Below are 25039 nucleotides of genomic sequence, written 5' to 3'. Positions count from 1 at the left end.
GTAAATGTGACAGAATTTTAATAACTGGTCAATGTGGGAGAAAGGATTGCTATGATTTGAATGTTTTTGTCCTCTCCAAAACTCATGTTAAAAATTTAATTCCTGGGCGGCGCCTGTGGCTCAGTCAGTAAGACGCCGGCCCCATATACCGAGGGTGACGGGTTCAAACCCGGCCCCGAACTGCAGCCAAAAAATAGCTGGGCGTTGTGCCAGGCACCTGTAGTCCCAGCTACTCGGGAGGCTGAGGCAGGAGAATCGCTTAAGCCCAGGAGTTGGAGGTTGCTGTGAGCTGTGTGATGCCATGGCACTCTACCGAGGGCCATAAAGTAAGACTCTGTCTCTACAAAAAAAAAAAAAAAACTTAATTCCTAATGCAGCAGTGTTGGGAGATGGTTAGGTTGTGACAGCTCTGCCCTCATTAGTGGGCTGATGTTATTAAAAGGGTTTGTAGGAGTAGGTTCACTCTCTTCTGCAATGTCATCCTGGAGGACTCAGCATTCAAGGTGCCATATTTGAAGACTAGAATCTAACCTGTAGGCACCTTGATCTTGGTCTTGGTCTTCCCAGCCTCCAGAACTGTGAGAAATAAATTTGTTTTTTATAAATTACTCTGTCTCAGGTATTCTGTTAGAACAGCACAAAACAGACAAGGGTATATAGGAATTCTTTATGGTATTCTTACAATTATTCTTTAAATTTGAATTTATTTCAAAATACAAAGTTAAAACCCTTCAAAAACAAGAAAGATTGAGGAAGAACTACATGTTCTTATTCTCTAATGTAAAAAAATTCCTAAAACAGATTATATTGTAAAAGAGGTATGATGCAAATTAATACAGATAGTATAAACTCAGTATTATAAAACCAGCCAAATGATATATATTTCTCTGTGTACATATACATGCATGTGAAAGAACAGAAAGTTTGGAAAGGAACAGAGTTAGTTAATGACACTAGTCACCTCTGGGTCTAAGGTTAGGCTCAAGAAGGACTTTCATTTTTACCTATGTGTTCCAATTATTATTATTATTATTATTATTTTTTTTTTTTTTGTAGAGACAGAGTCTCACTGTACTGCCCTCGGGTAGAGTGCCGTGGCGTCACACGGCTCACAGCAACCTCTTAACTCTTGGGCTTACGCGATTCTCTTGCCTCAGCCTCCTGAGCAGCTGGGACTACAGGCGCCCGCCACAACGCCCGGCTATTTTTTTTTTTGTTGCAGTTTGGCCGGGGCTGGGTTTGAACCCGCCACCCTCGGCATATGGGGCCGGCGCCCTACTCACTGAGCCACAGGCGCCGCCCGTCCAATTATTATTATTATTTTCTTTTTGAGACAGGGTCTTGCTCTGTCACTTGGGCTATAGTACAGTGGCATTATCGTACCACACTCCACACTGCAACCTCAAACTCCTGGGTTCAAGTGATGCTCCTGCCTCAGCCTCCTTAGTAGCTGGAAGTACAGGTATGTGCTATCACACCTGGGCTAATTTTTCTATTTTCTTAGAGACAGGGCCTCACCCTTGCTGAGGCTGGTGTCAAAGTCCTGGCCTCAAGCAATCATCCTGCCTCAGCCTAACAAAGTGCTAGGATTATAGGAATGAGCCACTATGTCCAGTCCCAATTTTCTTTTTTTATTTTCTTTTTTTTTTTTTGTAGAGACAGAGTTTTCACTTTATGGCCCTCAGTACAGTACCGTGGCCTCACACAGCTCACAGCAACCTCCAACTCCTGGGCTTAAGCGATTCTCCTGCCTCAGCCTCCCGAGTAGCTGGGACTACAGGCGCCCACCACAACGCCCGGCTATTTTTTGGTTGCAGTTTGGCCAGGACCGGGTTTGAACCCGTCACCCTCGGTATATGGGGCCGGCGCCCTACCGACTGAACCGCAGGTGCCGCCCTCCAGTCCCAATTTTTAATAATTACATGTTCAAATGCTATGTAATTAAAACATATAAATTAATAATATAGCAACTTTTAACATAAAGGGAGCTCATACCTAGAGGGTTAGGAATCACTGTTCTAGAAAAATATTTACCTAGACCCAATATCGCATGGCAGGTACAAGGCCAAGAAGAGCCCCTAGGGCTCACCTCGTTTTCTAGGTCCGCTACGTCAATGCTCTGCTGGCTCACCACCTCTGGCCTCAGCTCTGGGAATGCTCGTTCACAATCTGAAGCGATCCGGTTTTCCCTGCCAGAGGAATTCAGGGAGTAGGATAAATTCCAGAACTATAAGTCTTAGGGTTCATTAACTTGGCACTCCCTTTAGGCCTAGGATAAAAATAAGAAATAAGCCATATAGAAATGGATAGAGAAGACTTCTTTTTGGGATATGGAATATGACCAGTATAGGATATGTTGGCCACTTCACAAATATTTTTGATTGTCTTCCACTGTAGGTCTTATTCTCAAGTCTACTTCACTGTTTTCACCTCTAGCTCTCACCTCAAACGATCTTTCCTTTTGGATGGAGACAATCCCTTCCCTTTCAGTCTATATACAACTGAGGCATAAAGAAGAGAAAGTTCCCAGGTTTCATGATGAATCTGAAAAGTATCTGTAATTATGGCCCTGTCCATATTTAGACAGTGACAGGGTCCATTTCTTACTTACTTTGGATAGTCAAAGATTTGCCTTACAAATCCCTAGCTATACCATCCTCACCAAGGTGCAGAAGGGGCCTCTCCAGTCCCCCACTCAGCCCAGCTGCTCTTCATTTCTGAGGCCAAGATCCCAGCCAAGAGGCTTGGTTCCTGAGTTGTGGCTCTTAATCTGGGCAGAGGGCCTGTTCCAGGAGCCACCTTGTTGGTCCCGTTCTGCTCAAGGGCAGAGCCTGTGTTTTGGTGTTTCTGTGAGAGGTGGGTAGGAGACACTGATCAGTGGTTGCCAGCAAACAGAATGTATCCCAGTCCTAGAAATTTACTCTCCTCCAGCTCCCCCAGTCGCTAGTCTAGTCATGTTACATATCTTCCTCTGCTCCACACACCTTTTGCTTGGCCTCCTCAGCCATGTGTTTACAGGCCTGATGCAAGATGCGTGACTGACTGCCCTTGGGGGCCAGTCGATGGGCCTGTTCATCCTTTAGGATCTGAAGTTCTGGGGGTAAGCGACTGGTGAATGGGGTGCCCAAACCTGGACTTGCTGGCTCAGTTATTACTGTAGGGAGAGAAGAGGGGAAGACATAGCCACCACATCCACTCAGCAAGGGACAACTTGAATGTCTCCAGGCTTCTGTGGAGGAAGACCCTTTTGATAAAATGACAAAGACAGACTAAGGTTGCAAGGAAAGTAGCAAAGGGTGGTAGACTAAGGAAAGTACTGGGAAATGCAATAGCATTTAGTGAGCACTGATGACTCACCGGTGACACGACCAGCAATAAAGGGGTGATGTAATAGGTCTGGCCAGGACAGACGCTGCCGGGGGTCTTTGGTGAGCAGTCCCTGTAGGAAGTTCTGTGGAGAAAAAAAAAATGCCCCATTAGCCCTACTTTCACTTTCTTTGAGGTTCTCTCTAGCTTATCAACAGAACTGGCACACCAACACTCCTGCATCCATTCTCACGGCAGACTAGCTGCTCTTTATCACTCCCTCTATAGCCCTTGTCTTAGGTCTCATTTTACTGGCTGAAATCATGGATGGATCAATGACAAAGAGGAAGTTGCCTCTTAGGGAGTCCCAGTTCCTGTTCATGGACATTTTGTTGTCCCAGAAGTAAAAGCAGAAATATCAATGTCACCAACTTTGTGAAGAAGAGAGAAAAAACTAGGAGAAAAAAGGGTATTTCACTTTCACTATCATCTTCAGAAAGCAAACATTCAAAATATTTCCAAACTGGCCACTTTGCCATCCCTAACTTATTTTAAAACTTGAGATGGGGTCTATGTTGCCCAGGCAAGGCTTGAGCTCCTGGGCTCAAGTGATTCTCCCACCTCAGCCTTCCAGATGGCTGGGATTACACGTGCACACTACCATGTCCAGTCTGCCCTCCTTTTGATTATGGTTTATTTGTGGCTGTGTAGAAACAGAAGCATTTATGGTTGAAAACCCACTCACACACACAATTAACTTTGTCAACATGTGTTTGGGAGCTCAAAAACAGAAATCTTTCAGCAAGTCTTCACAGGTGGAGGGGTAGGAAGACTGTTTCTGAAAAGGGCATAATCAGGTATGCTTGGAAAATCCTCAGTTGGGCCTGAAACAGTAACAGAAGGCACTAATTGATTATGACCACTGTTCTATAGTTACACAGATCACCACTTACACGAGGTGATCTATGTAAGTATGGCTCTTGCTGAAGATACCTGTATATCTGCCCTAAGGGAAAATGAATATCCTACATACACCTCCACCTTTCCTTTGTTAAGTCTTTTGCATAAGTATTTGGGCCTCTCCAACTAAATAGGCTGGGGAGAAACTTCACTCTTTTCATCTCAGATAAAGCAAACGAAAGTTGCAATGAAATTTTACTCTGGGAGATTAAATTTAACTTCCATTGATAGCCCATAATCTTGCCCTAGATAAGAAATGAAAAGGGTGCAACTTCTCTCCTCATTCCTTCCTCAAGCCTGCTGAGACTTAACTACAGGGAACAAGAACCACCTCTATCATCTGCCCCTAATCACTGAGCCAGTCCTGCTAGCTCCAGTCATGCTGATGTCTGAAAAGGACCAAAATCTGTGTGGCCAGTATCTAGATATTATGTGACACTGCATCTGATAGGAAATAAGTGGAATAGAGGGCATGTAAAAAGACCAGTATCTGCCTCTGGATTATTGAATTTACCTTGTGATAAAGCATAGCCTGACTCAAACAGAGGCTACCTACCATTCCTGAGTTTGGCAGATCCCATAACACCTTCCCAGAATAAGCCACTGTAGTAGAAAAGCAAGCCTGCTCAGCCCAGCTCCTGCATTTCTTTAGTAACTACAAAGTCCCTGCCCTAGCTCTGGAAAAGGATTTTGGAAGAGGGAACCAAGATAGAGGGAGACAGGCTTCTAATGCAAAAGTAATCTTCTTTTCAATATTCATTACCTTAAAGCAGGGACTGATGGTGGAAGGCCAGCGTACGGGGTCTTTGAGAATGAGACTGACCAGCTGAAAGATGCTTGTAGTATAGAAGGGAGGGGTGCCTACAGCCAGCTCATACAGTATGCAGCCCACAGACCAGAGGTCTGCTGTGTGGTCATATGGCCGCTCTTCCACCAGCTCTGGAGACATATAGAGTGGTGTGCCTTTGATGGATGTCAGCACCATAGTATTGGTGCTCATAGCCCGGGCAAATCTGCAGGAGAGATGGGAAATGGAAGAGGAAAAGATATTCTACACTTGGTCACTACTACCTATTATAATATGAGATATCCCAAACGGGAGCAGAGTGAGCATCTTTAATTAAGTTCCCAAAGACCCAGCAAGAGTCTCAGTCTCCAGCTCAGGTTCTAAAATGAGACCCAAGGAGGTCAAGCTTATGGTCTAAGACTCTCTGCTGAACTGGAAGCACAGATGGAAACTTAGAATCCTTACCCAAAGTCACAGAGCTTGATGCCACCACCCTTGGCAAGGAGAATGTTCTGAGGCTTCATGTCTCGGTGCAGAATGCGGTGGGAATGCAGATAGTACAGAGCTGACACCAGCTGGGCAGCAATGGCCTGCACCTATGGGTCAAACAGGCAGGAGAAAGAAAGAAAAGGTCAGAAAGAACTAGTTGACAAGCCCAAAGATTTCTCTTAATACTATTGCTGTTTGACCTTTTCTTCCTTCCCTTTCTTCCAGAGCTTCACACTATACCTTTCTTAGTTCTTACTCATCTTAATTTATTCTTTCATTTTTTTATTCATTCATTCAAGCACAATATATTGAATCTCACTTCTAGCTGCATGACCATAGGCAATCTATTCCATGCTTTCAAATTCATCATCTATTAAGATGACAATATAATAATACCGCTTACCTTGTAGGATTATTGTGAAGATTAAATGAGTTAAATTATGTAAAGTAATGCTCAGAATGGTGTGTGACACTTAGTAAACATTCAGTATACATTACTTCATTATTAAATAAGACAGTCTTCTTTTTTGAGACAGAGTCTTAGTATGTTGCTCTCAATAGAGTGCTATGGGACCACAGCTCACAGCAACCTCAAACTCTTGGGCTTAAGCGATTCTCTTGCCTCAGCCTACCAAGTAGCTGGGACTATAGGCACCCATCACAACACCCAGCTATTTTTTGTTGCAGTTGTCATTGTTGTTTAGCTGGCCTGGGCCGGGTTTGAACCCACTAGCCTCAGTGTATATGGCTGGTGCTGTAAGCACTATGCTACAGGTGCCAAGCCATAGTCCCGTTTCTTTTCTTTTTTTTTTGAGACAGAGCCTCAAGCTATCACCCTGGGTAGAGTGCTGTGGCATCACAGCTCACAGCAACCTCCAACTCCTGGGCTTAAGTGATTCTCTTGCCTCAGCTTCCTGAGTAGCTGGGACTACCGGCGCCCACCACGCCTGGCTATTTTTTGGTTGTAGTTGTCATTGTTTGGCAGGCCCAGGCCAGATTCCAACCCACCATTGTATGTGGTTGGCACCTTAGCCGCTTGAGCTACAGGTGCCAAGCCCCATAGTCCCTTTTTTTTTTGTTTGTAGAGACAGAGTCTCATTTTACCACTCTTGGTAGAGTGCTGTGGTGTCACACAACTCACAGCAACCTCCAACTCTTGGGCTTAGGCTATTCCCTTGCCTCAGCCTCCCCAGCAGCTGGGACTACAAGCGCCCACCACAATGCCTGGCTATTTTTTTGTTGCAGTTTGGCTGGGACTATTTTTTTGTTGTCGTTTGAACCCGCCACCCTTGGCATATGGGGCCGGTGCCCTACTCACTGAGCCACAGGTGCCGCCCTCCATAGTCCCTTTTTTTAAGAGAAGTAGTCTGTCAGTAGGACTCGATACAAATGAATAGTACCTACTCATTCCATCTGCATTAAACTGAGGGAACCAGGAGGCCAACACCAGCAAGCACTCCCCAAAGAGAGACAACGGTGCGGCCCTTCCCAGCATTCCTCATTGGCTTTTATTGAAATCTCAGACATGAGAAAATATAACACAGTGGAAAGCTTCAAAGATAGAGTATAGGTTAAAAAACAAGTTGTTTGGGCAGTAAAGTGAGACTCTGTCTCTACAAAAAACAAACAAACAAACAAACAAACAAAAGACAAGTAGTTTAGATGCATGATTGAACTCTTAACACTGTATTTCTATTTACTGTATTTCTATCTTCCTTTAATCTTCTCATTGCTGATATATGACTTAGGGTAGGGACAATGTGCTGTGTCTGGTGAGTAGTATTTTCAGTACTCATGGCCGGAAGTGATGCTTAGCTTTTTCCCAGATTACTCTGTTCCTAGTGCCTAGCACTTTTTATTTTTTTATGCAGTTTTTTTTTTTTTGGCCGGGGCTGGGTTTGAACCTGCCACTTCCGGTATATGGGGCCCCAGCAACCCACTCCTTTGAGCCACAGGCGCCGCCCATGCCTAGCACTTTTAACCCTATCCTCTATACTACTGTAGTCAAACAAACAAGAGAAATAAAATGAATAAAATGATTACTTACAAAGAGTGATGAGTGCTCAGAAGTAAATAAAGTGCTATAATAAGGAATTCTGAGGGGGCCCTACTTACTAGGATACAGAGAAACCTCTAGAATAAATGTGGGTGGAGAATATGTTCAGTCAAATCCCAAGGCTAATCACAATGTCTTAGTGGCAAATCCTGCCTGACCACAACCTTTTTCCTTACTGCCCTCTCTGGTACTACCACATTGGTCCTTCTTCCCTAAAGGTACCTAATAACAAAAACATTAATAATAGCTAACTATTTAAACACTTTACATAAACTCAGTAATCCTCACAGCCTTGTGAGGGAAACATTATTATCTCCATTTTACAAATGAGGAAACCAAGCACAAAGAGATTAAAGTAAAATGTCTAAGAGAAGAGAGCTAGTAAGGAGCAGAGCCAAGCTTCCTACTCAAATATGTTTGGTCCAGTGTTTACATACTTTACTCTCACTATACTGTCTCTGTACACACTTAGACTCTTATATTTTTTTCAGGAGTCTTCAAAATGGAGACCGTTAGTGACCTCAGCTTGCTCTGCCAGTCCTTCACCTGGAGAGAGGAGGGGCAAGGGAGAAGTTTACAGCAGGAAGCATACCTGATCTTCGGGAAGTTTTCCATCATCTTCTAGGATCTGAAAGAGCTCTCCCTCAGCATAGTCTGTCACCACCACCACCTGCAGGGAGAAGGGAGTGGCACTGATGGCTCCAGATTCATGCATTCTGAGGTTGGGAAGTTCCTGGGACCTTTCTGCTTGGAGAAGAGGTAACCCCAAACCATCAAAACCTACTTCTTTGTCAGTCTCAAAGCTGTCAAGCATATGTACAATGTTGGGATGGCGCAGACCCCGCATGATTTCAATCTCTCGCTGCAGATTCCTCAGCTCCTTCTCTGAGCGCCCCAATTTGGGGATGAACTTCAGGGCCACCACCTGTCAGTGGTAAAGAGAAGAGTCAATGCCTAAATACAGTATTGAAAGTATAATTTCAGCTTTAACCTCAAAGCTCTCGAACTAAGGCTGTAGACTGTTTGAGTAACTAACTCTTATTATTTCCATTAGTCCCACTTTCCCCATGGGTACCCTGTCTTTATCCATGCTTCCCTCACCCTTTATCCTTGGAGGAAACAGCCTCTGCCAAATAGACCCCTTTGGGGGATTCTAGGAGAGGATTTTGATTTGACCAAAGGACTCAAGATGAGATTTAGGAGAAAGGGAAGGAATATAAATAAAGAGGTATTTTGGGCCAGGCACAGTGGCTCACACCTGTAATCCTAGCAGTCTGGGAGGTCATGGCGGGTGGATTGCTTGAGCTCAGGAGTTCAAGACCAGCCTGAGCAAAAGTGAGAGCCTGTCTCTAAAAAACTGCCAAGTGCTGTGGCAGACACCTGAAGTCACAGCTACTCAGGAGGCTGAGGCAAGAGGATCACTTGGGCCCAAGAGTTTGAGGTAGGTGTGAGCTATGACGCCATGGCACTGTACCAAGGGTGACAAAATAAGACTCTATCTCAAAAAAATAAAAAATTCAGGTGTTTTACCTCTGTCTTCATGGTATACTACAAAGTAATGAGAATATTTATTTGTTGTTCACTACGTGCCAGGCACTGCACTAAGTGATTTAGTGTGACATCATATTTAATCTTCAAACCCAATCAAGCAGATACTGTGCTTTTTTTTTGAGACAAAGAGTCTCACTTGTCACCTTTTGTACAGTACCATGCCGTCATAGCTCACAGCAACCTCAAACTCCTGTACTTAAGCCATTTTCTTGCCTCAGCCTCCCAAGTAGCTGGGACTACAGGCACCTGCCACAACGCCCAGCTATAGTTTTAGAGCTGAGGTCTTGCTCTGGCTCAGGCTGGTCTCAAACCTATGAGTTTAGGCAATCCACCCACCTCCGCCTCCCAAGTGCTGGGATTACAGGCATGAGCCACTGTACCCAGCCCCAGATACTGTTCTTGTCCCCACTGTATAAATGGGAAATTTGAGACACAAAGAGGTTAAGTAACTTATCCATAATTATTATTATTATTTTTTTTTTTTGTAGAGACAGAGTCTCACTGTACAGCCCTCGGGTAGAGTGCCGTGGCGTCACACGGCTCACAGCAACCTCTAACTCTTGGGCTTACGCGATTCTCCTGCCTCAGCCTCCCGAGCAGCTGGGACTACAGGCGCCCGCCACAACGCCCGGCTATTTTTTTGTTGCAGTTTGGCAGGGGCTGGGTTTGAACCCGCTACCCTTGGCATATGGGGCCGGCGCCCTACTCACTGAGCCACAGGCGCCGCCCTATCCATAATTATTTTTATTTATTTATTTATTAGAGACAGGGTCTTGCTTTGTCACCCAGACCGGAGTGCAGTCACATAACCATAGCTCACTAAAGCCTTGAACTCCAGGACTCAAGTAATCCTCATGCCTTAGCCTCCCAAGTAGCTGGAACTACAGATATGCTTCACCATACCTACCTAATTAAAAAAAATTTTTTTTTTCTTAGAGACAGCATTTTGCTATATTGGCCAAGCTGGTCTTGAACTCTTGACCTCAAGTGAGCCTCCCACCTTAGCCTCCCAAAATGCTGAGATTACAGGCACCACACCCAGACAACTTGTTCATAATTCTAAGGCTTGAAAGTTGTAAAGTTGGGCGGTGCCTGTGGCTCAGTGGGTAGAGCGCCGGCCCCATATGCCGAGGGTAGTGGGTTCAAACCCGCCCCAGCCAAACTGAAACAAAAAAATGGCTGGGCGTTGTGGCGGGCGCCTGTAGTCCCAGCTACTCGGGAGGCTGAGGCAAGAGAATCACCTAAGCCCAGGAGTTGGAGGTTGCTGTGAGCTGTGTGACCCCACGGCACTCTACCAAGGGCGATAAAGTGAAACTCTGTCTCTACAAAAAAAAAGAAAAGAAAAAGTTGTAAAGCTAGAATTTGAATCTGAGAACTGTAGAACTCATACTGCATAAAAAGTATGACTAAGTCATACCAACTTAAACATACACGTTGGTAAAAATGCATTCCTTTTAGGCCCATTTTCCACTGGAGTTGGGGGTTGCAAATCCCATCCAAAAGATATCCCACCTGAGCACTGTATTTTCTTCGACCCTTGTACACCCTCCCAAAAGAGCCTTCTCCAATCATCTCCAACACATGGTACTTTTCCATGGTTTCAGGATCTCTCAGACGGAAGAGGGTGGAGATGGTAGTGAAGAGCTATAGATCTAGGAGCAGTTCCACACATCTGGGAGCCCTGTTTTGGGTATGGGAGAGGGTAAACGTTAGCCATCTTGCCCCTTCCTCTTTTTCACAATAATCCAGGCCTCAGACACATGGTAGGGTGGAATCGATGGAAAGATGATGAGATCTTGAACATACACAGCGCCTCTTCGAAGTTCCTCCCCACTTTTCAGCCTCCTCGCGTCCCCCAACCCAGCTCCTACTTAGCACTATGTTGCCCTTCCCGCTCCATCTAGCCTTCCCTATGTTCCTGTCACTCCCAACCTCCTTCTATGGGAACGCTCCACTTGCGCTTCGCAGGCCAGAGCCCCACTTTTACCCTCAGCCTAGGAGCTCCAAGCTCCTCAGGTGGAGGTACGCCGGCCCTGGTTTTCAGGGCCCCACCTTCTGGCTGCCTGCGTACTTCGCCTGACTTGGAATTTTTCTCCAGCCCCCCACTACTGGTCTCTTTAGGCTCTCATTCTTACCAGTTTTACTTGGTGGAACCGATCAGAAGTTCAGAGCCCAAAGAAGCTCAGAGATGTGGAACAGTCCATGGACAGCCCATGGGCACTTCCGTGGGCACTTCCGAACTGTCTGTTGACCATCAGGCCCCACTATGGGCCTGGAGTCTACGGTCGCCTAGAAACGGCGCAAGCCGCGGTCACTTAGTTTTTCCCCTCCCACTTCCCCAAGGGCATTTCCGGTTCCGGCTGCGGGCCGGAGAAGATATGGCGGTGTCTGCGTCGGAAGCAGCAGGGGAGGAGGACTGGTAACTTTGGGGATATGGTCTTTGGCTAACAGCCTGGATCTGGTCCGGGAGCCTAGCGGCGGCCGCAAACAATCCCTACGACGGATGTGTGGGGTGGAGCGAGGGATGAGGGATGGCAGACAGGCTGACACCTCTAGGAGAGGTTCTGGATGGGAATGGGAGGGTGGGGGAGCGCTGATCTGAGTGAGGGGAGACTGGGTCTGCGTCGGCCAGGCCGATTCGGGCCGCGCCTTACATAGTTTGGCCCCCTTGACTCCAGCCCTATTCTCTCCTGAAGTGAGTATTCTCAGGGCTTGCTCCACCTCCCTTTCACCTCCCAAAACTGATGTCCTCCCTCTCCTGTGCCCCCTTCCCCTTGGATCAGCCTTTTTCTGCTTATGCTTTCCTCAGCCTTCTTCCTCCCTGGTAGCACTAATGAGAATTATTGTCTGAATAAAGCCTTACACCTCACAAAAAGCCATTCTAGTCCTTCTCTCAAGTATTCTTAACAAGAGCCCAGAATCTGGAAGAACTGTGGGGTTTGAAGTGGGATAAGTGTGGGTTCACGTCCTATTTTATTGGCTGGGTGATGCTAACCGGGCCACCTAGCTTCTGTGAGTCAGTATCTTCAGGTGTAGAAAAGTGGGTGTGGCATCTACATCATAGAATAGTAAGAGGATCAGGTTAGATTGTAACAAATATAAGCCTCCTTTTCATTAATAACCCTGAGGTAGGGACACCTGAGGAGACTAGATAATCCCAAAGAAGTAAAACGATTAAAAAAAAAAAAAAGTGAAACGATTTGCCAAAAAGTACAAAGTTGCCACTAGGAATCCAGAGCTGTGTAACTCCATATCTTATACTCTTAGTATTAGGACATTCTACAATGCCCATCCCCCCCTCCATTTTACCACCTTGCCATCATCCCATCTTGTACCTCACATCCAGGATCCACACAGCTGGAGTAAAGAATTGAAGGGCCACTTGACTGATGCCACTCCTCAGTGTTACATTGTTTCAGAGAGTCCAGTTATTGCTGGTTATTATTAAGACCATCTAAACTAGTAGTTTACAGACTATTCAGGGGAACTTTTAAGATTCAGAGGAGAGGGCAGCAGTGAATGTAGGAGCTATCCTGTGGTGCTCTGAGACTCCCACTCCCATATCAGAACTACTCCACTGTTACCAGTGAGGTGTAAAGCTTTATTTCTTGTATTTTAAGGTTTCTGCCTTTAAAAAAAAAATCAAAAACCACTGATAAAGGTCATGCTGGGTCAGCCCTACTCTTGGTGAAGAAGGAGCAATATAACTATAAGAAAGCAAAGCACGCATTTTTCCATGTATCATCCAGGTAGAATTGTGAACTCAAACAAATCATCTTCAATGTCATTCCAACTATTGTTTCTATGCTTAAACATGTGTGTCCTCTGATTTACAATAGGACCATGGATCCTAACCTGGAGACTGATCTAGCTCAACTAAAGGCCCAGAGTCATAAATACATCTAGAGTACTTTACCAACTGTCTCCCTTCCTGTTTCCTTTAAATAGAGAGGGTCATATACAAACAGGAAAAAAAGAGGACATAGACAAGCTATTATGTTCCAGATACTATTAGGTACTTTATATAAACACGAGCTTTATCCTCACAATCATCCTAAAGAGCAGGTGGTATTATCTATGATATGTGGTAGACAGGGTAATTCAGGCTTACAGATATAAGTACCCAGATCACATAGCTGGTAAGCGATTGGTACCTATTACTGACTCCAAGGTTGATGGCTCTTCCATTACAACACCTAGATCTGCTCTGTTGAGGTTGGTATCTCCTTTGAGAAGGCTTGGGTTGACTGATGTTAGACAGTGGCCAGTGCACGGGGATTCACATTGAACGGTGATGTAGGGAAAGGCAGGATTAATATGCTACTGAATGGATTCCATATTTCTGGATCAGAGATAATGCCACTAAGGAATAACCAACAGAAGAATGAAATTTAAACAGGGAGTCAGGAAACGTGACTCTGGTCCTAGTTCTACCTACGGTGTTTGTTTTTTTTTTCTTTGTTTGTTTATTTGTTTTGAGTATATGTGGTGCCAAAGCAAACATTATTTGTTTTGAGACAGAGTCTCATTTTGTTGCCCAGGCCAGAGTGCCAGGAAAACAGCCTAGCTCACGCAACCTCAAACTCCTGGGCTCCCAAGTAACTGGGACTACAGGTACCTGCCACAACATCCAGCTAATTTTTTCTATTTTATTATTACTATTATTATTTATTTTTTTGTAGAGACAGAGTGCCATGGCATCACAGCTCACAGCAACTTCCAACTCCTGGGCTTAGATGATTCTCTTGCCTCAGCCTCCCAAGTAGTTGGGACTACAGGCGCCTGCCACGTTGCCCAGCTTTTTGTTGTTGTTGTTGTTGTTGTTGCAGTTTGGCCGGGGCCAGTTTCGAAAGCACCACCCTCGGTATATGGGGCCAGCGCCCTACTCAGCCACAGGCGCAGCTCAATTTTTTCTATTTTTAGTAGAGGCATGGTCTCACTCAAGGGATCCTCCTGCCTCAGGCTCCCAAAGTGCTAGGATTACAGGTGTGAGCCACCACACCCAGACCCAGTTCTGCCTATGTTAAGCCTTGGTTAGTCATTTTACCTCTCTGGGAATCTATTTCCTAATCTGTTTGCAGAAATGATCTCTAACGTTCTGAATCCTATTCTGATTCCTATGCTTCCTACTTGACCACCTGACAACTTAAGGAAACATTTCCCTCACTTTTAAGAAGTTGAGTAAATGCATTCAGGCACATTGCTACTTTTCTACAAATGCATCCTTTATAGGTGTTAACAGGCTTCTGCAGGGAGAGCAATAATGGTGAGTCTTGTCTCCCTGTCTCTCTAGGGTCCTTCCCTCTGAAGTTGAAGTATTAGAATCTATCTACCTGGATGAACTACAGGTGATAAAAGGAAATGGCAGGTATGTATTCTACTAGGGGTGATCAGGAGTCCTCTAGTAAAGAGGAAAGGGTTCTGTGCAGAATCTATTAAGACTTTGCAAGCCTTGATTCAGAAGTAATGTTCCTCTTGTATAGACAAAAGCTATTCCTCTAATCTTTCTAAAAGAAAGAATCTGATGCTTACTTCCTCTGCCCACGTTACATTCTCCCCTCCAATGCCCCCAGCCCTCAAGTCCCTCACAGTCATATCCTAGGTCTCTACTTTATCCACTTGCAGGTCTTCACCATGGGAGATCTACATAACTTTGCACCCTGCCACTGCAGAGGACCAGGATTCACAGTATGTCTGCTTCACTCTGGTGCTTCAGGTCCCAGCAGAGGTGAAGCCCCTACTCCATGGTAGCAAAAGGAGGAAGGGGAGAGGCTCTAGGGTGATCACTTTAGCAGTAACTTGTTATTTCTCCCCATTAGTATCCCCATGAGGTGCCGCAAATCTCTATCCGTAATCCCCGAGGACTCTCAGATGAACAGATCCACAAGTAAGTCAGGCTGGTCAGAACAGAGAAAACTTAGGCCATAGCTCTGCCTGGTGAGGGAGGGGGCAAGCCTAATATTTGGTTGGTTCTCTTCCTCCAGGATCTCACAGGCATTGGGTCATGTGGCCAAGGCTGGGTTGGGCACTGCCATGCTCTATGAACTCATTGAGGTAAGAGGTGCTAGCCTGGGAAAATGGGCAGGGAAGGTCTTAGTCTTTTTTTTTTTTTTTTTTTTGCTTGAAAGTTATAAGAAAAATGTTCAGAATAGAATGAAGGTGGTGGCCTACAGTCAGAGAGTGGGCATAATTGGCCAGTGCAGCACTCCTAGATCAGGCCTCCACAGTGCAGCCTGAGACCTTTGTGGAATCCCAGAGTGCAGTATTAGCTACTCAAATGAGAATGCAAATGCATATTTCACAGTCCAACTTGATGGTTTTTCAATTCTCTGTCCATTTCAGTTGTTCATGCCTTGGCATTCTTTCTGAAGGCCAACTCTAGAACAGGCTCATTGCCCTATGTGGGAGTAATACTCAAGGCAGTTTAATCAAGAAAAGCCTCCCCACCTCCAAAATAAGGCCTGGCGAGGTGACTCACACCTGTAATCCTAGCACTCTGGGAGGCCGAGGCAGGTGGATTGCCTCAGCTCACAATTTTGAGACCAGCCTGAGCAAGAGTGAGACCCCATCTCTTAAAAACAGCTGGGCATTGTGGCAGACGCCTGTAGTCTCAGCTACTCAGGAGGCTGAGGCAAGAGAATCTCTTAAGCCCAAGAGTTTGAGGTTGCTGTGAACTGTGACATTACAGCACTCTACTGAGGGTGACAAAATGAGACTCTGAGAACATTTTTTTCTCTCCAAGGCATAATATTTTCATGTTTAAGATAAAATGACTTAATGAGAGGAAGAAAATTAAGTTGGATTTTGAGATTAGGAGGATCAAATTTGAGGCGCAGGGCAGGAGGTGGAGCAAGACTGATTCCAAGTAGAGGGAGTATCAAGACAGAAATGCATAAAAACATGGTAACAGACTGGCTTGGTGAGAGTTGAGTCCATCCAGTCATTCTTTTTTTTTTTTAATAGAGACATTTATTTTTTTATTTTATTTAATTTTCTTTTTGGCCGGGGCTGGGTTTGAACTCACACCTCTGGCATATGGGACCGGTGCCCTACTCCTTGAGCCACAGGCGCCGCCCCATCCAGTCATTCTTTAGATGGGCTTTACTCACAGTCTTTGCCCCGGTGCCCTGTTTGAGAAGTGTCTTATTTCTTTTCAGAAAGGGAAGGAAATTCTCACAGATAACAACATCCCCCATGGCCAGTGTGTCATCTGCCTCTATAGTTTTCAGGTGGGTTTCTCCTTTGGGACCTGGGGTCTGCCTGGGATAGGAAGACGAGGGCAGATTTAGTGCCTATGTCTGTTTTTTCTCTAGGAGAAGGAGGCTTTTACTAAAACACACTGTTACCACTACTTCCACTGCCATTGCCTTGCTCGGTACATCCAGCACATGGAGCAAGAGCTGAAGGCACAAGGACAGGAGCAGGAACAGGAACGGCAGCATGCTGCAATCAAACAGGTATGCCTTGCCAGCCTCCTCCCTCACCTGAAACCATTATGTGCTGACTTCACAACTTTTCTATCCCTCCACTCCAATGGCTGTTAACCTTTTTAGGGTCATAGATGCTTTGAGGTTAATGAAATTAGTCTCCAGAAAAAAGGGCATGTGGTTCCAGGGAGTTCCGAGATCTCTAGTGAGGTAACACTGGTTGTGTCTCATCTCACTGCTGACCATCAGTCCTGGCATGTTGCAAATTAGGCTGGCTGGCTGAAGTCAGCGTCTGGGGGGCACCCTGGCCTGTGAAGTAGGGGTATGATTTCTTCTCTATATAAAATTTTATTTTTATTTTCTTAATTTTTAAAATTTAAAAATCTTGTTTAGTTTTAGAGATATGGTCTTACTCTGTTGCTTGGGCTGGAGTGCAGTGGAGGATCATAGCTCATTGTAACCTTGATATCCTGGGCTTAAGTGGTCCTCAAACCTCAGCCTTCTAAGTATAGGGGTGCACCACCAGTAATTTTTTTTTAATTGAGACGGAGTCTCACTTTGTCACCTTTGGTAGAGTGCTGTGGTGTCATAGCTCACAGCAACCTCAAGCTCCTGGGCTTAAGTGATCCGTTGCCTCAGCCTCCCTAGTAGCTGGGGTACAGGTACCCGCCACAATGCCTAGCTATTTTTTTTTTGTTTGTTTGTTCAGCAGGCTCGAGCTGGGTTTGAACCCACCACCCCTGCAGCATGTGGCCGGCGCCCTAACCACTCAGCTATGCCCCCATTCCTCCAGTGGTTTTAAATTTTCTTTTAGAGATGGGGGTCTCATTATTTTGGCCAGGCTGGTCTCAAACTCTTGGCTTCAGGCAATCCTCCCACCTTATTTTTATTTTTGTACTGCTTAATAGATATACATAGTTTCAGGGTACATGTGATAATGTGATATAGTCATGTAATTTCTAAAGATCAAATCAGTAGCTGGGTATGGTAGCTCATGCCTGTAATCCTAGCATTCTGGGAGGTCGAAGCAGGTGGATTTTTTGGTTCAAGAGTTGGAGACCATACTGAGCTGAGCTAGAGCAAGACCCCATCTCTAAAAAAAAATTGCTGGATGTTGTGGCAGGTGCCTCTTGTCCCAGCAACTCTGGAGGCTCAAGAGGATTGTTTGAGCCCATGAGTTTGAGGTTGCTGTGAGCTATGATGCTATGTCACTCTATTGAGGGTGACAAAGTTACTCTGTCTCAAAAAAAAAAAAAAAAAAGATCAAATCGTGCAGGGCCTATGGCTCAATGAGTAGGGCACCGGCTCCATATATCGAGGGTGGTGGGTTCAAACCCAACCTTGGCCAAACTGCAACAACAACAAAATAGCCAGGCAGGTGCCTGGTTGTTGCGGGCGCTTGTAGTCCCAATTACTTGGGAGACTGAGGCAAGAGAATCACCTAAGCCCAAGAGCTGGAGGTTGCTGTGAGCTGTGACGCCACGACACTCTACCAAAGGTGACAAAGTGAGACTCTGTCTTTAAAAAAAAAAAAAAAAAAAAAGATCAAATCAGTATACTTGGAACATTCCATTGGCTTAAATATCTGTCTTTCTGTTAGAACTATTCCAATTCTTTTAGCTATTTTGAAATATACAATAGAATATTGTAAATGACAGTCACACTATTGATTGTCTTCTCTTTTTAGAAGGCAGTTGGTGTGCAGTGTCCAGTGTGCAGAGAGCCCCTCGTGTATGACCTTGCCTCACTGAAAGCAGCCCCTGAACCCCAACACCCCATGGTAAGGGGATTCCCTTCAGATTTGAGCCAGAAATACTGGACATTCCCTAAGGAGGGAGAATGGCATCTTATCTGTGTCTAATAGGATCTCTGGAATTGAGCTTGACCTGCCTAGGACCTCTTTACAAAGCCACAGCCCCCACTGGGAGCCAAAGGCTTCAAGAACCCAAATGCAAGGGACAAAATCAAGAACTTGCGCAGATCTCCTGAGGCAGTCCTGGAAAAGAAGGGGTTCAAACCTGCCTATTGCTCCTATTTATTCTTTCTACCCTGCTATTCTCCCTTCCCTTCAGGAGCTGTACCAGCCTAATGCAGAGAGTTTGCGCCAGCAAGAAGAGCGCAAGCGGCTCTACCAGAGGCAGCAGGAGCGGGGGGGCATCATTGACCTTGAGGCTGAGCGAAACCGGTACTTCATCAGCCTTCAGCAGGTGAGGGAAGGGTTTCCCACTCGTCCTACAACACCACCAACCTTCCTACAAACCCCACTCTGGCATAGTCCTAGGATAAGATTTGTTCTAACCAGGGAGGTTATAGGCTTGTGGTGGCCAGGACAGATGGTAAGAGAAGGGCAGTTCCCTGCTTTGAGGAACTACATCTCCCTCACTGCATCCCCTCACTTGTTTCTAGCCTCCTGCCCCTTTGGAACCTGAGTCAACTGTTGATGTCTCCAGAGGATCCCAACCACCTAGTGCCCTTGCTGCAGAACTGTCCACCTCAACAACTGCCAAATCCACCCTGCCAACTCCTCTGCCTGTGGCCACTCAGTACCTGTGTGAGAAGACACCTGGGGCTGGGCCACATCAGCAGAGGTTGGGCGAAACCCAGAAAGTTATGCTAGATACCCCCCAGCCCAGTCGAGGCCCCTGGCGACAGCCTGAACGGAGGCACGTGAAGGGAGGGGAATGCTATGCCCCCAAAGGTACCAGTGATACCCACGAACTGGCAACTCATGAGAGGCCCCTCAAAGAGCTCACGGACCTAAAGCCAGAACCCCATAACCAAGGGGTTGAAGGTCCTCCCCAAGAGAAGGGGCCTGGCGGCTGGCAGGGCCCCCCATCCCGCAGGACTCGGGACTGTGCTCGCTGGGAGCGTTCCAAAGGTCGGACACCAGGTTCTTATCCCCGTCTGCCTCGTGGCCAGGGAGTACACCGGCCTGGTACTCGGAGGGAACCCCTGGGCCTGGAATCCGAGGATGGTTCCTAGCAGTACGATGGGGGGACAGGGTGTTGGGGATGGGGGGGGGGGGCAATAAAGATATTTGGCCTTGTTTGGCTCTCTTCATTCAGCACTGCCTAGCCTATGAAGTATAACTCTTTTTCTAAATTCCTAGTAAAATTGGTTTTTGGCAGAGCAGCCCCCCACTTTGCTCTGAAGTCTGTTGTCCCAAGAGATCTGGGTAAAGAGAGTTTGACATCTCATCAGCTAGCACAGCTAGCAAGCAGTTTTCAGGGAAAACTAGTGGGATGCATTTTGGCAGATTCCTTAGGAACTACTGTTACATATAACCTATTGTAAATATACTCATTTATATGTGTATATATTCTTTTTTTTTTTTGTAGAGACAGAGTCTCACTTTATGGCCCTCGATAGAGTGCCATGGCATCACACAGCTCACAGCAACCTCCAACTCCTGGGCTTAAGTGATTCTCTTGCCTCAGCCTCCCAAGTAGCTGGGACTACAGGCGCCCGCCACAACGCCCAGCTATTTTTTGGTTGCAGTTCAGCCAAGGCCGGGCTTGAACCCGCTACCCTCGGTATATGGGGCCGGCGCCTTACCAACTGAGCCACAGGCACCGCCCTATATGTGTATATATTCTTAATTTGAATGCCTTTAAGTGGAGGAATTCAGTTTCCTGTTTACTGTAGTGTCTCTTCCTCCCCTTTGTCTGAGGCTATGCCTCCATTATCTGTGGCCACCTGACTGACCTCTGTAGGCATCTGTGACTGCTGTCCCTGCTTTCTACTCAAGCACCAATACAGTGACTGAGGAAGGGAAGTCAGACCAGAATAAGCGGCAGGTGTTTATTGATTTCCTAGAGGGAGAACTAAGCACATCCTGGCTGATCACTTCCTTAGAGACTCAGCATTGTGAATTGCCCCTACAGGGTCATTTTTATACAGCATGAAGTAACCCTGCACTTGGGCAGGACTGATCTGAGTTGTAGCTTTAAGGACATGTTCTGCAAAGTCCTCAGCCAAAGAAGGTGCTTGCCCTGGATAGAACCTCTGGAACATCTGGGTCAGCTGCCAGTGTGAGCAATAGCCCACATACTCCTTCAAGTCTACTCGCCCAGGGCGTATCAGGGCAGGGTCCAGCCTAAAGGGAGACAGGGAAAGCAGAGTCACAAGTAAGTCACATTGGCAACCAAAAAGAAGGTGGTCCCCTCAACCTCCTGATCCTACCAAGGTACTGAGGGGTGGGTCGTCTTGATTCTCAGAGTACCTTACCCTTTCCTTCTTACCTGTCAACATGATTGGTGGTCATGAACACAATACGTGCCTCAGTGGAAGCCACACCATCCAAGGCATTGAGCAGTCCACTGAAGGTTAGGCGACCTAAACCTTGGTACTTTACTGGGTCTGGAGGAAGGCAAAGATAAAGAGAAGCATGGGTGATCACAGCTCTACTTAAAGTTAACACCACACTTGTGGTGGCGCCTGTAGCTCAGGGTAGGGTGCTGGCCACATACACCAAGGGTGGCAGGTTTAAGCCCAGCCTGGGCCTGCTAAACAATGACAACTGCAACGAAAAAATGGTCAGGTGTTGTGGCAGGCACCTGTGGTCCCAGCTGCTTGAGAAGCTGAGGCAAGAGAATCACTTAAGCCCAAGAATTGAAGCTTGCTGTGAGCTGTGATGCTATGGCACTCTACTGAGGGCAACATAGACTCAGTCTCAAAAAAAAAAGTCTCCCTACCATGTTCCCCTACTTACCCGTGCCTTTGTGGGCTAACCTTGGTATCCTCCATCAGCTCTCTGGACTTTTACTTATTCCACTGTTCTTCATTTACTCTATACCTAACTTGCCCTTAATTAGAATCAGTTCCCTTCATCTCCCAACGCCTTCACTTACTCTCTGCAGCCAAGTCTCGGCTGAGAAAAGCTGCATCCACATCCTCCAGGAGCACTAGGCTCTGCTGTGGAGCCACACTCAGCAAGTGGTTGAGCCGGTCATCAGAGAGGCTGGAGTCTGTGAGACTCAGCAGGCAGATACTGTGTTCCAATTCCCCAGCCAGGGCTGTGCTATGGAGGATGGGATAGCAAGAGGCAGTAAGCAATCTGGGAACTCTTACCTGAGCCCAAATGCTTTTTGTTTCTTCACAGTCCTAGGAGGTATGTCTCAGAGGCCTCACTTCTACCACTCACCCTAATGTTCCATAGGTTTATCCTCGTCTCTTTTCCCCAGGTTCATTTCTCTTTCCAACCCCATCAGCCCAGCTTTTCCACAAAGACTGTGTTCTGCAAAGCTAAGAGAAATTGTGACTCTACTCACATAAAACTGCTCTTGCCACAACCAGGGGGCCCATAAAGGAGGTAGCCACGTCTGTAGGGAATGCCTACGGATAGAGCCAGGGTGATTGACACTGAAAATGAATCATGTACTATGCCCCAAATACCCATATTCATTCCCAGCCCTGCCCTCGAGGCCTGAGGATCTTGAGAAATTATCCTCATAGGCAACTTTTCTTTTTCATTTATCTCTTAGAACTGGGCTAGAGCTTTATATTGCCACATCTGGCCAGAAACCAGCCTATCTCCTGCTCTAAAATGTCAAAAACAGTCCAGCCAAGATTCCACTGCTTCTCACCTCTGTCAGTGTACCACTTGGGATTATCGATGAATTCCCGGATGTCTCTGACAATTCGGTCAGCCAGACCCTGTTGTAGAACCACAGAACTCAGTGGCCGCCTCCGGCGGGGATAGCCAAAGGGGCGCCATTCAGAGCCTACAGCTGTGTACATCACAGTCTTCCCTTCTTCCTGCTGCAAGGCTAGCTCTCGAGCTGGGAAGGAAAGATGAGACTAGGCCAATAGTTCTCTTTACTATGGCTGATTCTCCAATTAGGCAGAACTGTGCCAAACAGCTTCCTTCTGCTCCCTTGCACCTATGGGCTTGGTTTTGTTTGTCTGTTTGTTTTGAGACATAGTCTTGCTCTGTTACTCAGGCTGGAATCCCTGGGCATCAGTCTAGCTCACAGAAACCTCAAACTCCTGGGCTCAAGCAATCCTCCTGGCTCAGTCTCCCAAAAAGCTGGGACTTCAGGTGCTAGCCACCATGGCCAGTTAAATTTTTCTATTTTTAGGACCAGGTGCAGTGGTTTATGCTTGTAATCCTAGCACTCTGGGAGACTAAGGCAGGTGGATTGCTTGAGCTCATAAGTTCGAGACCAGCCTGAACAAAAGTAAGACCCCCCAACTCTACTAAAATAGAAAAACTGAGGCAAGAGGATCGCTTGAGTCTGAGAGTTGGAGGTTGCTGTGAGCTATGACGCCATGGCACTCTACCCAGGGCAACAGCTTGAGACTCTGTCTTAAAAAAATTTTTTTTTCTATTTTTGGTACAGATGAGGTCTTGCACTTGCTCAGGCTGATCTCAAACCCCTGAGCTCAAGCAATCCTCCCACCTTGACCTCCCAGAATGCTAGGATTACAATGCCCAGCCCATATCCTCTTATTCCTCCTCTCCTAACTGTTCTTTCTCTGATATCAAATGTCCCCTCCCTGAAACTCCCCTAAAGTGCCTGCCTGTGCCATCCCACACCTTCTTCCAGGATGTTGAAGAAAACCTTTCGGTCAGTGCCCAGGGCTGTGAAGGTAATGGATTCCCAAGGAGTCCCTGTCTGCAAGTCTATCATCTGCATCTCTCGACTTCGTTCTACCCGGATCCATTTCCCTTGATACCTGAAAATAGTCAAAATAGAGTGAGTACATGGGTCAAACCCAGGTCCCTTCATTCTCCTTTTCTACTCTCAGTGCCCTTCTTGGTTCCCAACCTTACCAAATAAAGTGGTTTCCAGGGCTGGGTACAAATTCAAACTTGGTGGAAATGCGGCCACTCTCATGCTGAAGGTACGAAGTCTCGACACTAAGGTGCTGAGTACGGGTACTATGACGAGTAAGCCAGCTAAGTAACCAGGCGTAACTCCTGTCTCGAGCAGGGACTTCCAGGGTGATCATGTAATGGCGCCGGAATGCCACCAGCCCCAGTTGGGCACCTTTCCGGGCCAGGGCCAGGGCTGTGCCCACACCCACTAGCCCAAAACCAGCCCCAAAGTAGGGATTGTCCTTCAGAGCCAGAATAAATTCTGAAAGTGGCATCTTGAAAGGGAAACACCAAACCTTACAGGCCCTGGAGCATAATCAAAACCTAGGAGCACAGTGGAGATGGGACAAAGCACAAGATTACTTTAGAAAGTGGACTCCAAACCTTCTTAGCCCCCAACCCCATTCCCTTCTGCAGAAGCAGGAAGAACAGGTCAGTACTACTGTGTGCTTCAATGTCCTCCTCTTGTGGGGTAAGGGTGATGTTGGAATGTAAGGCTGACTCCAGGCCCTTCATCCCATTTTGCCCTTCATCATACCTCAATTTCCTGCCAGAGGACCATGTTTGGAGATACTCTAGAGAGAACAATGTAACTGGCTTTACATCAGGATAATGGACAGAATTTTTGTGGCCCTTGGGACCAGCTGAGATAGAAAGGCAGTCACTGGCTGGATTCAGCAGGGGTAACTTCCATTGACTTGTCAGTAACCACATGCCTTGTTACCATGAGTAATGTCCTTCAAATATCCTCTCCCTCACATGTCCAATTCCTAATGTCTTGTTTAGACTTTTATTACCTCCCACCTAAACTGTTTCCTTAAAATTACATTCTAGTTATTGAAATAGAATTTTAATGGGTCTCCACCTCTTACTTCACCAAACAGCTACACAAGAGGTCCAGATCTTTCATCATAAGGATCAGCACCAATCACTTTTCCTGCTCCAACACTTTCAATGGCTGACTCACAACAGTCCCCTGGATTTGGTACACACTCCTCAGCCTGGTCCTCAAGGCTCTTCCCTACACAGCGCCCACCTACCTTTCATGGCTTAGCTCCTGATACTCCCTGTTCGAGGAATATGCAAACTCCCCACCTCCTTGCTCATACAGTTCTCTTGGCTCGGAATGCCCATTCTTTATTCTCTCAATTCTCCCAAACGAAATCTTGCCCATCTGCTACTTCGTCCTCAGAATCTTTCCTGAATTCCAGACCCCACAACATGACTGGATCTAATTGTAGACAATCCCCGAGGGATAGAGCAAAATTGTTCCTAGCACACATCTCCTCTGACCGCCCCCCACCCCAGCCCACCGCTGCCACTTTGCCCCGCGCCTGGAACGCAGGGCTGTGAATTGACAGCAGTGGCCTCGGCTGAGGTTCAGAGTTGGGATCCAGCATTCCAAACCACCTATGCATGGAAGGCCACAAAGTACTTCCACCCTTGGTCCTTGCGGGACAACCAGAACCCCACCTCCCACCCCACTGCCCCGAACCTCCTCCACACCCCAGCTAGCTCCTCACAACGTGGTTTAGAGTAACCCATCACTCCGCCCCCTTACCGCCATGACTCTCTGGCCCTCCGTCTCGATGGTTTTACTCCGCCTCCTCAGCTGAGGGAAGCGGCGATCGGCCCCGCCCCCG

The 25039-nt window shown here is 46.6% G+C and overlaps 4 protein-coding genes across 10 annotated transcripts in view; 1 reads left to right on the top strand and 3 right to left on the bottom strand.

Annotated features, from left to right (window-relative positions):
• The window catches only part of STK36 (serine/threonine kinase 36), a 29270-nt gene extending 17797 nt beyond the window's left edge, over nucleotides 1-11473 (bottom strand). For 2 of the 4 annotated variants that reach the window (XM_053597968.1, XM_053597969.1), the window contains exons 1-10: nucleotides 11137-11186; nucleotides 10662-10830; nucleotides 8383-8523; nucleotides 8191-8268; nucleotides 5519-5649; nucleotides 5030-5279; nucleotides 3358-3451; nucleotides 2985-3154; nucleotides 2663-2847; nucleotides 2090-2189 (exon numbers count right to left, since the gene is read on the bottom strand). In XM_053597968.1, coding sequence (XP_053453943.1) covers nucleotides 2090-2189; nucleotides 2663-2847; nucleotides 2985-3154; nucleotides 3358-3451; nucleotides 5030-5279; nucleotides 5519-5649; nucleotides 8191-8268; nucleotides 8383-8523; nucleotides 10662-10745 — 1233 coding nt within the window. In that variant the 5' untranslated portion in view covers nucleotides 10746-10830; nucleotides 11137-11186. Of the gene's footprint in view, nucleotides 1-2089; nucleotides 2190-2662; nucleotides 2848-2984; nucleotides 3155-3357; nucleotides 3452-5029; nucleotides 5280-5518; nucleotides 5650-8190; nucleotides 8269-8382; nucleotides 8524-10661; nucleotides 10831-11136; nucleotides 11199-11284 lie in introns of those variants that run through there. The other 2 variants (XM_053597966.1, XM_053597967.1) reach the window with 2 other exon arrangements.
• PLCD4 (phospholipase C delta 4) overlaps nucleotides 303-25039 on the bottom strand; it is a 79900-nt gene continuing 55163 nt past the window's right edge. Inside the window, exon 19 of the transcript XR_008381301.1 lies at nucleotides 303-338. The gene's annotated coding sequence lies outside the window, so the exon portion shown is untranslated. The remainder of the gene's footprint in view (nucleotides 339-25039) is intronic.
• Nucleotides 11448-19621, top strand: RNF25 (ring finger protein 25). The gene is made up of 10 exons (XM_053597995.1): nucleotides 11448-11568; nucleotides 14443-14517; nucleotides 14775-14877; nucleotides 14969-15036; nucleotides 15134-15203; nucleotides 16307-16378; nucleotides 16463-16606; nucleotides 18264-18356; nucleotides 18649-18783; nucleotides 18983-19621. Exons 1-10 carry the CDS (start codon nucleotides 11528-11530, stop codon nucleotides 19556-19558), a joined length of 1377 nt encoding a protein of 458 aa, XP_053453970.1. The 5' UTR covers nucleotides 11448-11527; the 3' UTR covers nucleotides 19559-19621.
• Nucleotides 20369-25039, bottom strand: LOC128590629 (mitochondrial chaperone BCS1). Of its 4 annotated transcripts, none has more exons than XM_053598003.1 (8): nucleotides 24958-25039; nucleotides 23352-23720; nucleotides 23115-23254; nucleotides 22162-22356; nucleotides 21847-21910; nucleotides 21427-21596; nucleotides 20818-20935; nucleotides 20369-20672 (listed from the first exon to the last, which is right to left on the bottom strand). In XM_053598003.1, exons 2-8 carry the CDS (start codon nucleotides 23669-23671, stop codon nucleotides 20420-20422), a joined length of 1260 nt encoding a protein of 419 aa, XP_053453978.1. In that variant the 5' UTR covers nucleotides 23672-23720; nucleotides 24958-25039; the 3' UTR covers nucleotides 20369-20419. The 4 variants fall into 4 exon arrangements, with proteins under 4 accessions (XP_053453978.1, XP_053453981.1, XP_053453980.1 ...); XM_053598006.1 differs by having other exon boundaries at nucleotides 24903-25019; XM_053598005.1 differs by lacking the exon at nucleotides 24958-25039 and adding an exon at nucleotides 24892-24907.

The sequence above is a fragment of the Nycticebus coucang genome, chromosome 7, assembly GCF_027406575.1.
Source record: "Nycticebus coucang isolate mNycCou1 chromosome 7, mNycCou1.pri, whole genome shotgun sequence".
NCBI lineage: Eukaryota > Metazoa > Chordata > Mammalia > Primates > Lorisidae > Nycticebus > Nycticebus coucang.
The sequence above is the reverse complement of the archived record's forward strand: the minus strand, read 5'-3'. Positions and strand labels throughout refer to the sequence as shown.

Bases quoted from the DNA above. Each gene is read 5' to 3' on its own strand.
- RNF25 (XM_053597995.1), top strand. From the start codon at position 11,528: ATGGCGGTGTCTGCGTCGGAAGCAGCAGGGGAGGAGGACTG. The intron at 11,569-14,442 runs GTAACTTTGGGG...CTGTCTCTCTAG, and splicing joins GCAGCAGGGGAGGAGGACTG to GGTCCTTCCCTCTGAAGTTG. The intron at 15,204-16,306 runs GTAAGAGGTGCT...ATTTCTTTTCAG, and splicing joins TGCTCTATGAACTCATTGAG to AAAGGGAAGGAAATTCTCAC.
- LOC128590629 (XM_053598003.1), bottom strand. From the start codon at position 23,671: ATGCCACTTTCAGAATTTATTCTGGCTCTGAAGGACAATCCCTACTTT. The intron at 23,255-23,351 runs GTAAGGTTGGGA...GACTATTTTCAG, and splicing joins CCTGGAAACCACTTTATTTG to GTATCAAGGGAAATGGATCC. The intron at 22,357-23,114 runs GTGTGGGATGGC...TTTCCTTCCCAG, and splicing joins CTTCAACATCCTGGAAGAAG to CTCGAGAGCTAGCCTTGCAG.